General features: G+C 42.7%; 1 protein-coding gene across 1 annotated transcript in view; it reads left to right on the forward strand.

Moving 5' to 3' along the window:
- The window catches only part of RYR3 (ryanodine receptor 3), a 499145-nt gene that overhangs the window by 376738 nt on the left and 110099 nt on the right, over window positions 1–12308 (forward strand). The window contains exons 45-47 of the mRNA XM_031453356.2: window positions 481–592; window positions 3100–3220; window positions 11590–11759. Of these exons, the coding sequence (XP_031309216.1) occupies window positions 481–592; window positions 3100–3220; window positions 11590–11759 (403 nt within the window). The remainder of the gene's footprint in view (window positions 1–480; window positions 593–3099; window positions 3221–11589; window positions 11760–12308) is intronic.

Genomic DNA, 12308 nt, shown 5'->3' on the forward strand with positions numbered 1-12308 from the left:
TCTGGTAGAGTTAGACAGAACCCAAAACATAAGCTGTCCCAACTTCCTCATGTGACATGAGAAAAACAGAGGCCCAGAGTCATAGAGGTTGTTAGCAACAGAGTCAGGACATGGACTTGGCCGTCCTGACTCCTTGTCCAAGGTCTTTCCATGGATATTCAGGCAGGAAAGGGGGAGGAATGGTTAGGAGGAGCTTTGGGGGTTACAGTGCCGCTCAGTGAGCGTGTGGGCTGCATGATCAGCTCATGTCAGTACTCATGCCTTAAATTTCATGGGACCCTAGGAATGTTGTGGACAAATATTTGGGTCCTTTGAGCGTGGTGAGTTAAACCAATTTATTGGCATGTGGAGGGAGAGAAGGTGTCCGGGGAAAGGATGTGTGATGCACAGGGTGAGCAGAGTGAGTGTTCCCACAGCGTCTGATATCGTGGCCACACCTGCCAGCCTTCCTCACACCTCCTCGTGTTGGTTCTCTCTCAGCAGCACAGAGGGCGATGGAGATGAAGAGGAGATTGTGCACATGGGCAATGCAATTATGTCATTTTACTCGGCTCTAATAGACCTGTTGGGCCGCTGTGCTCCTGAAATGCACGTAAGTGATGAGTTCCCCGAGGGCAGCTTGGAGAGGCTTGAGCCAGGAAGACTGTAGATGTCCTGAATGCCATTTCTTCTGTCTCTGGCGTTGTCAACACGCCTTTCTCTCCGTTCCTTTTAGCCAACATCAAAAGTTGTTTCCGTCTCGGGTACCCGATTCTACAACTTTCTAAGGAATGACTCTTAGGAAAACCCCTGTGTTGTGTGACTTCTCTGGGACCCTAGGTGGGCATATCTGCTACATACTGTATTTCAAAAGCCTCCCAAAATGATTTTTCCAGATGCCTTGATTTGGTAACTTGATGCTTGATTGCATCCATTGAGATGCTCCACGTGGAACATCTTTTCTTGATGACCATGGTGTTAGGCATCAGGAAGGCAGCGTCTTCCCAGGGTTCATGTTTGATTTCCTTTTCCCAGGGGTGAGCTTTGCAGTCATGCTGAGAAAGATTATCCTATTTTTATGGGATGTCTTCTCAGACTCCTAGTTTTGAACTAAAAAGTGATGTTTTTCCTTTGCCTTTTTCATCTCTGCTGGGGATTGAGAGAGATTGGTCTTATTTCACATAAAACCTCACATTGTAAGTGAGAGAGGAAATCATTGCTTCTTGTGTGAAAACAGAAAAGACAAGACAGCTTTTTGTATTCAAAAAAAAAAAACTTGGTAACTCTTTAAAAGAACTGTTAGATTTGCTCACTCGGGACTCAGATGCCTGCCTCTCTGCAAAGCGCTCACTGCATTTGGATTATACCAGAGCTTCTCCCCAAAACACTTGCAGTGCAGATTGGGGTGATACAGACAATGGTATCTGGTTTTGATGAGGTTATAGATTTAGTCCCTGCCAAGGTAACAGTGGATATTTGTTAAATGCTAATGAAAGACAGGATCGATTAAAGTCATGGCTTTCAAACTTTTTGACCAAAAAAAAAAAATGTATTTGGATTACAGTGAGAAATAGAGTTTGCATTGCAACCTAGTTACACATATATTCCAGAAACAAAATCTGTCCTTATTATGGACAGTGCACTCTAATATTTTCTCTCCTCATCTATTTCACGCTTTTTAATGCTGGGCACAACCCCTTAACTGATTTTACAGGCCACGGATTGGTCACGACTGCAGTTTGGAAGACACTGCATTAAAGCATTCACTCTTACCTTTCTTCCTTCCAGTATGTCATAATCTTATCTAATAAACGTGTGTAGCCTATGTGCAGATCTATCTACAAGTGGTTAGGGAAACTATTCCATTAGGGAAGAATCTAGGAGAAAATTACTCTGGAGAGAAGGAAGTCTGAATCTTCAAAAGGGAGGCTGATCAGAATTTTTAGCATTCTAGTTCCTGTTGTGAAAAACTGCCTTACCCACATCGGCCCATCTTTCCATTTCTGTGCCTTTAAACAAATAAAGGGGGCCAGAGAAATGCTAGGGTGTCCTACAGTCTTGGCAGGGGTGGGAGGTCAGTTCCCCTGATCACCTGTCATCACTTCAGAAAGTAGATCACACAGTTAGCATAGTCCCAGGAAGACAGCAGCATGTGACAGCTGATCCCTCAGAGTCCCACCTGGAAAGGACTTTCTTCCTTGCTTACTGCCCCTCTGATTCGACACTTCATAAATACACACACACTCCTCCCCTGGCCCCTGTAATCTGAGTGAGGCAGAAAGACGATGCCATCATCGCTGACAGCCTCCCCTCTCCCCACGGGAATGGGAGGTGACAGCTAGGGTCACACACAGGCGTTCTCCTTCCTCCTTGCTCCTTCCAGCTAGGGTCACACACAGGCGTTCTCCGTAATGCCTTCCAGCATTACGTCCCACCATGCCATCCAGCTACCTCCTGGGTAGATTCGATCCTGAGCCCATGACAGTTCCATTATTGGCCTGGAGCCTTTTCCCAGAAGCATACCTGCTACCCCTGCACCCAGGAGGATGTGCACCTGTACATGCAGGTTGGCCCATCTCATGGCCGTGGCCGTAAGGGTCTGATTATCCGTCCCCAGGTAACTCCCCTGGGGTGCTCAGGTTCGCCTTGACATCTACACCCCTGTGGGTGCCATATACCCAGCATTAATCACACTTTTAGGAAACTGCAACTCATAAGTCATTTCTACATCCAGCAGAATTTGAGGATCTCAAGTTGTGGCCACATTGTAACATTTAGGTCGTGTTGAGAGCTCCCAGTATTGTGGTCTCGCTGAGAGCCGGTAACGGCTGCCCATTCACTGCTGAGGCTTAATACCAAGACTGCATGATTGTTGTAATCAAGACAAAGGAGTCCACTTGCCCTCCTTGGCCAGGGTTATTCCCTTGGGAGCACCTCATCTAGGAAGTCCAGAGAAAGCACCTCTCTCCCCTGGGGCCACAAGTGTCTAGAACAATTAGGGAAAGGTAGGCGTGTACCCCCCCCAACAAGGAGAACTGTTTTACCACCAGAGGTTTGAAGGTGGGTTGGAACAGGAGTGTGGGAACCTCATTTATCTCACTCTCCAAACCTGCCTTGCAGCTTATCCAGACAGGAAAAGGGGAAGCCATCCGGATCAGGTCCATCCTGCGCTCCCTGGTCCCCACTGAGGACTTGGTCGGGATCATCAGCATCCCCTTGAAACTGCCCTCCCTGAACAAAGGTAAGGGAAGCAGCTGAAGGCTGAGTCCTGCCCGTCTCCCTGGGGCCACCTGCTCGTGGCAGGACTTTGTCCACAGTGCAGGGCTCTTCCCACCCCCTACTGTGGGACACGCACGCTGCACAGATGAAGATCTTGGTGATGAGGAATTCTCTCCTCCCAGCTCCAGCCGGCTGCTGTCTCCCCATCTCCCTGTCTCCCCGTCTCCCCTGTGTTGAGTCTCCCGTACCCCGTGCCCTGTAAATTCCAGTAGTCCAGACCTCATTGTCTTCTGAACTCTAACCTTCCTGAAGGAGGCTGATGGACTGGGAGAATCCCGCCAAGCCTTCCCCCTTCTTTGCCTCTGTGTCCCCCAGACTGTCACAGGCCCCCTTCTGCCGCAGTACCTATGTACCTCATGGCCACGGGGCATAACAAGCTCTCCCTTGGTACTGCTTGTGACATTTGACATCTCTCCCTGTTAACTTTACAAACGCCCACTGTCCGAAAGGCACACGGTTTTTCCGCATCACTCCACCTGCTGTCCAGGCAGCGTCCTCCTGGCAGATGGAGGAACTGAAAAGATAGTGTGACTTTGTTACAGTGGTTCCCAAACTGGTGTTTCATGGAACATTTTTGTAAAAGATATGACTTGGTGTACATGTCAACAAGGGGTTTGGAGTCAGGTAAGTTTGGGGAAATCTGTGGAATATATCACATTTTTCCATCTCTGAGCTATAACTAACACATAATGTTACATAAACTTAAGATGTACAGTACAATCATATGCTATATATATTGCAAAATATTTACCACAGTAAGGTTAGTGAATGCATCCTTCACCTCGTGTAATTACCATTTGTTGTGTTGTTGTTACAGTGAGAACCTTCAACTTCCACTCTCATAGCAGCTTCCAAGCAGACAACACAGTATTGTTGACTATAGTCACCACGCTGTATATTTGATCCTGGGAATTAATTCATCTTTATAACTGGAAGTGTGTACCCTTTGGTCAACATCTTCCATTTCCTTCACTTTCCCCAACACTTGGTAACCATTAATCTACGCTTTGTTTCTATAGGTTCAATTATTTTTAGATTCAGCATATAAATGAGATCATACAATGCTTGTCTTTCTCTCTCTGACTTTTTTCATTTAGCATTATGCCCTGAAGATCCATCCATTGTGTTTCAAATAGCAGGACTTCCTTCTTTTGTATAGATAAATAACATTCCTCTGTGGGGGGGTGGGTGTGGGTGTGTGTACATACCACATTTTCTTTATACATTCATCTATCTGTGGACACTTAGACTATTTCATTTCTATATCTTGGCTATTGTAAGTAATGCCACAATGAACATAAGGATGCAGATATCTCTCTGAGACAGTGATTTCATTTCCTTTGGTATATGTCCAGAAGTGGGATTGTTGGATCATTTGGTTATTTTATTTTTGATTTTTTGAGGAACCTCAATACTGTTTCCCATAGCGGCTGCACCAGTGTGTATTCCCACCAGTGGTGCACAAGGATTCCCTTTTCTCTGCATCCTCACCAGCATTTGTTATCCCTTTTTTTAAAATAACAATTGTGACAGGTGTGAAGTGACATCTCAATGTGGTTTTGATTTGCATTTTCCTGATGATTAGTGATGCTGAGCACCTTTCTATGTACTTGTTGGCCATTTGCATGTGTTCTTGGAAAAATGTCTTTTCAGGTCCCTTGCCCATTTTAATCAGATTACTTGGTGGGAGGTTTTGAGGGGAGAGTTGTTTTTTGTTTTTTGGGGTTTTTTTGGCTGTGGAGTTTATGAGTTCCTTATATATATTTTGGATATGAAGTCCTTGTTAGATATGTGGTTTGCCAGTATTTTCTCGCATTCTGTCGGTTGCCTTCTCATTTTGTTGATTGTTTCTTTTGCTGTGCAGAAACTTTTTTAGTTTGATGAGGTCCCTCATGTTGATTTTTGCTTTTGGTGTCATATCCAAAAAATCATTGCCAAGGCCATGTCAAGGAGCCTACTCACCATGTTTTCTTCTAGGAATTTTACAGGTTCCAGTCTCACACTTAGGTCTTTAATCCATTTCGAGTTAACTTTTGTGACTCAGACTTTTGTGTAAGATAGAAATCCAGTTGCATTCTTTTGCATGTGAATATCCTATTTTCCCAATATCACTTATTGAAAAGATTATCCTTTTAGTGTTGAGTATTATTGGCTACTTTGTCAAATATTAGTTGACTGTATACGCATAGGTTTATTTCTGGGCTCTATATCCTGTTGTGTTGCTCTCGGTGTCTGTTTTTATGCCAGTGCCTTACTGCTTTGATTACTATAGCTTTGTAATATAGTTTGAAGTCAGGAAGTATGACCTCCCCAGCTTTGTCCTTTCTCAAGGTTGCCTTGGTAATTTGGGGTCTTTTGTGGTACCATACAAAGTTTAGGACTATTTTTTTTCTATTTCTGTGAAAAATGGCATTGAAATTTTGTTGGGATTGCATTAAATCTACCAATGGCTTTGAGTAGTACGGACATTTTAACAATATTGACTCTCCTGACCCATAAACATAGGGTTTGTTTCCGTGTACTCATTTTCTTTCATCAGTGTCTTACTGTTTTCAGTGTATAAATCTTTCACTTCCTTAGTTAAATTTATTTGTAAGTATTTTATTGTTTTTGATGCTGTTGTAAATGAGACTGTTTTATTTCTTTCTCAGATATTTCATTGTTACTGTATAGAAATTCAACTGATTTGTGTATATTGGCTTTGTATCCTGAAACTTTACCGAATTCATTTACTAGTTCTAACAATTTTTTGGTGGAGACCAGGATTTTTCTATGTACAAGATCATGTCATCAGCAAACAGAACAATTTTACCTTTTCCTTTTTGATTCAAATGCCTCTTATTTATTTTTCTTGCCTAATTGCTCTGACTAGGATTTCTGGTACTGTATTATATAGGAGAGGAAATAGTAGACACCCTTGCCTTGACCCTGATCTTAGAGGAAAAGCTTTCAGCTTTTCACTGTTGAATATGATGTTAACTGTGGTTTGTCATGTATGGCCTTTATTATGTGTGGTTGTGTTCTTTCTATACCAAGTTTATTGGAATTTTTATCATAAAAATAAGTTGAATTTTGTCAAGTGCTTTTTTTCATCTATTGAGATGATTGTATGATTTTTGTCTTTCATTCTGTTAATGTGGTATATCACATTTACTGATTTGCAAATGCCAGGACCATCCTTGCATCCAAGAGGTGAATCCCTCTTGATCATGATACATGATCCTTTTAACGATCTGTTCAGTTTGGTATGCTAGTGTTTAAATAAAAATTTTTGCATCTATATTTATCAAACATACTGGTCTGCAGTTTTTTCTTTCAGTATCCTTATCTGGTTTTGGTATCAGAGTAATGCTGCCTCATAAAATAAGTTTGGAAGTATCCCTTCCTCTTCCATTTTTTTTTGGAAGAGTTTGAGAAGGATTGGTATAATTCTTCAAGTTTTAGTAGAATTTACCCATGAGGTCATTTGCTCAGAGAATTTTCTTTGGGGGAGATTTTTTATTTGTAATTCAATCTCCTTACTCATTATTGGTCTGTTCAAATTTTCTATTTCTTCATGATTCATTTTCAGTAAGTTGTATGTTTCAGGAGTTTATCAGTTTATTCTGGGTTGTCTAATTTGTTGACATATAAGTGTTCATAGTAGTCTCCTCTGATCTTTTGTATTTGTGTGTTATCAGTTGAATGTCTCTTCTTTCATTTATAATTGTATATATTTGAGTTTTCTCTCTTCTTCTTAGTAAGTCTAGCTAAAGTCTTTCAATTTTGTTTATCTTTTCCAAAAGTCAGCTGTTAGTTTTGTTGATCATTTTAATTGTTTTCCATTCTCAATTCATTCATTTCTGCTCTGATCTTTCTTATTTCCTTCCTTATAGTATTAGAGTATTCTGGATCTGAGTATATACTTACCTTTGACAGTGTGTGATATATTTTCATATGTTTTCATGTTATTGATTAGTATACTTTCATTTCAGCTTGAAGAACTCCTTTCAGCATTTCTTATAGGTCAGATCTAGTGGTGGTGAATTCTCTCAGATTGTATTGTTTGGGAAAGTATTTATCTTACCTTCATTTCTAAAAGACAGCTCTCTGGATAAGGTATTCTTAATTGGTAGGTTTTTGTTTCCACATTTTGAATATATCATCCCAGTCTCCCCTGGCCTATAGTGTTTCTGCTGAGTTATCCACTGATAGTCTAATGGGGGTTCCCTTGAATGAAATTTTTTCTCTTGCTTTTTTTTTAATTCTGTATCTCTGATTTTAGACAGTTTTATTATAATGTATCGTAGAGAAGGTTGTTTGGGGTTGCAATTTGGGGATGATCTATTAGCTTTATAAATTTGGATGTCCAAATATCAGGTTTGGAAAATTCTTAGCCATTATTTCTTGATACAAGCTTTCTGCCTCTTTCTTCTCTCTTCTCCTGGGACTCCAGTGATATGTAAATTGTTTCTTTTAATACTGTCCCTTAAGTCCTGTAGGGCTTCTTCATCCCTTTTCCTTTTTTTTTTTTTTTTTTTTTTTGTTCCTCTTACTGGGTAATTTCAAAGTGTGTCTCTGAGTTCACCGATTCTTCTGTGTGACCCAGTGTGCTGCTGAAGCTCTCTGCTGAATTCTTCACCAGAGTCACTGTGTTCTGCAGTTCCAGTATTTCTTTCCTGTTCTTTTTTATGTTTTGTTCTGTCTCTTTGTTGAACTTATTTTGTTCTTGTATTATTTTCTCTACATCATTAAATTGTTTATCTGCGTTCTCTACATGTAGCTCTCTAAGCATCTTCAGAATAATTATTTTGAATTCCTTGTCAGGTGGTTCGTATATCTCCATTTCTCTGGGTTCAGTTACTAGAAGTTTACTGTGTTCTCTTTGTGGTGTCATGTTTCCCTTCTTCGTCATGATCTCTGTAGCCTTGGATAGGTATCTGAGCATTTGAAGAAGCAGCCACCTCTTCCAGACTTCATGGACTGGCTTTGGTAAGGAAAAAGTTTCACCTTCCGGTGGGGTCCATTAGAGTCTTGTGCTGTGACCTGAGGTCTGGTGGTTCAGGGCACCAAGTGCAGGGGTATGTGGCAGCTTTGGGTCCAGAGACGGTATGATGTCTCATCAGGACACTGGGGTCAACAACACTGACAACTGCATGGTCCTTGGCAAATGCTGCTGAGGTTCCTCAGTGGCTGCAAGGACTTTGCGGTTCCTCCACAGTGCTTACAGGTGTAGTGACAAGGGACCAGGGCAGGCAGTGGTGGCTGCCAGAGCCACTGGTGCACACACACACGCAAGGACCAGCTGCAGGTGCCTTTGTGGTGGCAGAGGCCAACTGCAGACACACAGGGAGCAGCAGGGGTAGGGCCAGCACCCAAGCCCAGAGCCACCTGTGGGCACACTAGCATCTGCGGGGACCCTGGCTGTCAGCGTGCACTCCTGTGGCCGCGGGTCTCACCCGGATGCATGCACAACAGTGGAGCCCAGTGATGGGAGCTGGGCCGGCAGCTTGCCGGCGTCCAGCTGGAACAGCTAACCTGAGTGCCTGTACGGCACTGGGATCAGCCGAAGGGGTCTAGGGGGCACCTTGTATTTGTACAACCACAGAGGCTGGGGCTGACCGCCAGTGCAGGTCTTGGTTTCTGGCCGTTGGTGGGGAGGCAGTGGAGACAGAACAGGTGGCTGGGCATCTGTGAACACAAAGACCTATGGGGCAAAATCCAGTCAGGATTTTGTGGCAGCTGTGCTGGCTTTTGGTTTCTTCAATGGCAGAAGCTGCTGGGCGCTCAGCGAGCAAGTCCCTGGGAACCATGGTGGCTCTGCTGTGTGGCTGATACTGGTGGCCCCTGCCCTTCCTCCTGTTCCTCGCCATCATCACTAGACATCTCAGCTCTGCCAGTCTCTGGCTGCGGTGAAACCGAAGCTGGTCCTTCATTTGGTGCCCCTGAAGGCTGGGACACCTATCACCCACCTCGCTCTCGCTTCCGGGCAAAGGGCACTCTTTCCAGCTGAGGAGTTTCACTCTGCACTGAGCAGTGCCAGCCAGAGGAATACAGACAAAACGAAGCTGGTTTTCCTTCCCATTTTGTGCACTTACTCTTAGATATTTTGTCCCACTATGTTGCTGAAGTTTCTTACGTGGACTCTCGAACTCTCTTCAGACTGGTTTTGTTCATGGACAGCTGTTTAATTTAATTGGTCTTTGTTGGGGGACCAATGCTGGGTCTCTACTCCCCCATCTCAGTGACATCACTCTTAAATATGTCACCTTTTATAACTTCAGGAAGCACATTTAAGATTATAAAGCCACTGAGAAATAAATGGTGAACTCAGTGTTTCCTTAACTTTTTGGACACAAGACATTCATTATTATCCCATAAAAATACTGTTCTTCAGAACACCGCGTGTCTGAGTGAGTCAGCCTCTGATGTTTGGAAACAGCTCCCCCTGGTGCTCAGGGGAGGAGAAGCAGGCAGTCATCTCTCTGGAAGGTGTCTTTTCTCCTTGCTCTCCCTGAGGCCTGAATAGATCCCTGGGCTCAGTTAGGTCCTGGGCTGAGCAGCACTGAATCTTTTTTGTTGTTGTTATGGAGTTATAGTCAGTTTACAATGTTGTGTCAATTTCCAGTGTAGAGCACAATTTTTCAGTTACACATGAACATACATATATTCAGTGTCACATTCTTTTTCACTGTGAGCTACCACCAGATCTTGTATATATTTCCCTGTGCAACTGTGCTATACAGTATAATCTTGTTAATCTGTTTTACATATGCCTGTCAGTATCTACAAATTTCGAACTCCCAGTCTGTCCCTTCCCTCCTCGCTCCCCACTGGCAACGTTTGTATTCTATGTCTATGAGTCTGTTTCTGTTTTGTATTTATGTTCTTTTTTTTTTTTTAGATTCCACATATGAGTGATCTCATATGGTATTTTTCCTTCTCTTTCTGGCTTACTTCACTAAGAATGACATTCTCCAGGAGCATCCATGTTGCTGCAAATGGCGTTATGTTGTCGTTTTTTTCTCACTGAACAGTATTCCATTGTATAAATATACCACATCTTCTTTATCCTGTCATCTGTTGATGGACATTTAGGCTGTCTCCATGTCTTGGCTATTGTAAATAGTGCTGCTATGAACATTGGGGTGCAGGTGTCTTTTTGAAGTAGGGTTCCTTCTGGATCTATGCCCAGGAGCGGGATTCCTGGGTCATATGGTAAGTCTATTCCTAGTCTTTTGAGGAATCTCCATACTGTTTTCCACAGTGGCTGCACCAAATCTTTGCGGCTCACAGAGTGCCTTACAAAGTACAGGATTTAATATGACAAACCTTATAGGGAGATAAGGCTTAAGATCCTTTGTAACTAATTGTAATCTACCTAAAATTTTACAGTTCCCTGTGTTGTTGGGATTGCCAATATCTAATCATATCTGAGGATGCTGGAACCAACATTCAAAATGGATGTAAATCAGCTGAACTAATAGTAAAATGAAAGTACCGTTTGCTATAAAAAAAAAATATGCTATGACTTAGCTTGATCATTTAGGGGCTCTCTTTCCTAGTTTTTGGTGTTAACAAAATAATAGGAGGAAGACTTTTTCCTTTTTATATCCTCTTTCAAAATCCTCTTTGTCCTCCAAGTCAGGAAATGGTATCTTTTCTTCATGGTATCTTCCCACTCCATCTTTGGACCTCTTTATTAGAATAAAGTTAGAATTCTTGGACAGTCCGATCTGAATTCACCTAAATCAGACAATAGTTTCTAAATACTGAAAGAATATTTCCCCAGTTTTGTGCTGTTTATGTGGCAGTGGCTACAAACATGACGCACTTTTCAGTTTACTCTGCCTCACATTTTCTCGCTCTCTTTCTTCTGTCATCATTCAACAAAGCAATAAATCAAGCCCTGATTACTGGCAATTGCCCACCAATTTCAGGCTCCTGACGGATTGCCCCTAATCGTGGAGTTGAACAGAAAATGCACTCAGTACCCTATTGTACTGTAGTTCCAACATACAAATACAGCAGATGTCAGTAACCTCGAATGTAGTTTATAGCACGATAATTAGGAAGCGGTAAGTTGAGTATCTGTTACCTTTTAAAATATAATTTACTTAACTGCAAATTGTAATTTTTAATAATAGGCATATCTAATAACTGGCTCACAGAATTCGTGAAATTTTAACAATCAGCTCTTCCAAGGCAAGTTGACTCCAGCCCAACATTGTATGATTTCCCAGATTCCTGTTTCTTGTTAGGAGAACAAGCCATAGACAAACAAGCTCTGTGTTCCACTGGAGACTGTGGAGATAGGAAAGGGGGGGATGACATTCTCCGTGTGTCTTTCAGACGGGTCAATCTACGAGCCGGATATGGCGGCCAACTTCTGCCCCGACCACAAGGCACCCATGGTGCTGTTCTTGGACCGCGTTTACGGCATCAAGGACCAGGCTTTCCTGCTCCACTTGCTGGAGGTTGGATTTTTACCTGACTTAAGAGCCTCTGCCTCTCTAGATACGGTAAGTGGTTAAAATAAGAAAAATTCTTTCCCCATCATTGTAAATAGTTCACATTGGAGTTGGAAGGGAGTATTTTCTACCCATTCACTGATTACATATTAGTTAAGTTGCTTTCAAGGGTGAGAAAAGAGAGGAACCAAGAAAGGGAAGATCCGAATTTATTGGTCCAGAGACTTAGATGTAGGTAAACTTGACCTCAGATACTCAGTCTAGCTACCTCTATTGCCAGCTTTCTCAGCCTCGGCACGGTTTATTGTGAGAGGCCATCCCAAGCTTTGTAGGATGCTCAGCGGCCTCCCTGCCTCCACTGGTACTATGTTCTGGTAGCACCACCCCTCAACGCAATTCTAGATCTCACTAAATGTACCCGGGGGGACAAAGTCACCCTCACATGAGAACTGTGGCTCTATCACTTATGAAAAAGGCCAGCTGGGCAGCATTATAGGCTGGAAATACTCATCCTACCATCACTCCTTAAGTTGCAGGCACTGACCATCAGGAAACATGGTCAGAAGCTCAGGACATGACAGGGTCAGTGTAAGAGGCCAA

Source organism: Camelus dromedarius, chromosome 5, assembly GCF_036321535.1.
Source record: "Camelus dromedarius isolate mCamDro1 chromosome 5, mCamDro1.pat, whole genome shotgun sequence".
NCBI classification, from domain to species: domain Eukaryota; kingdom Metazoa; phylum Chordata; class Mammalia; order Artiodactyla; family Camelidae; genus Camelus; species Camelus dromedarius.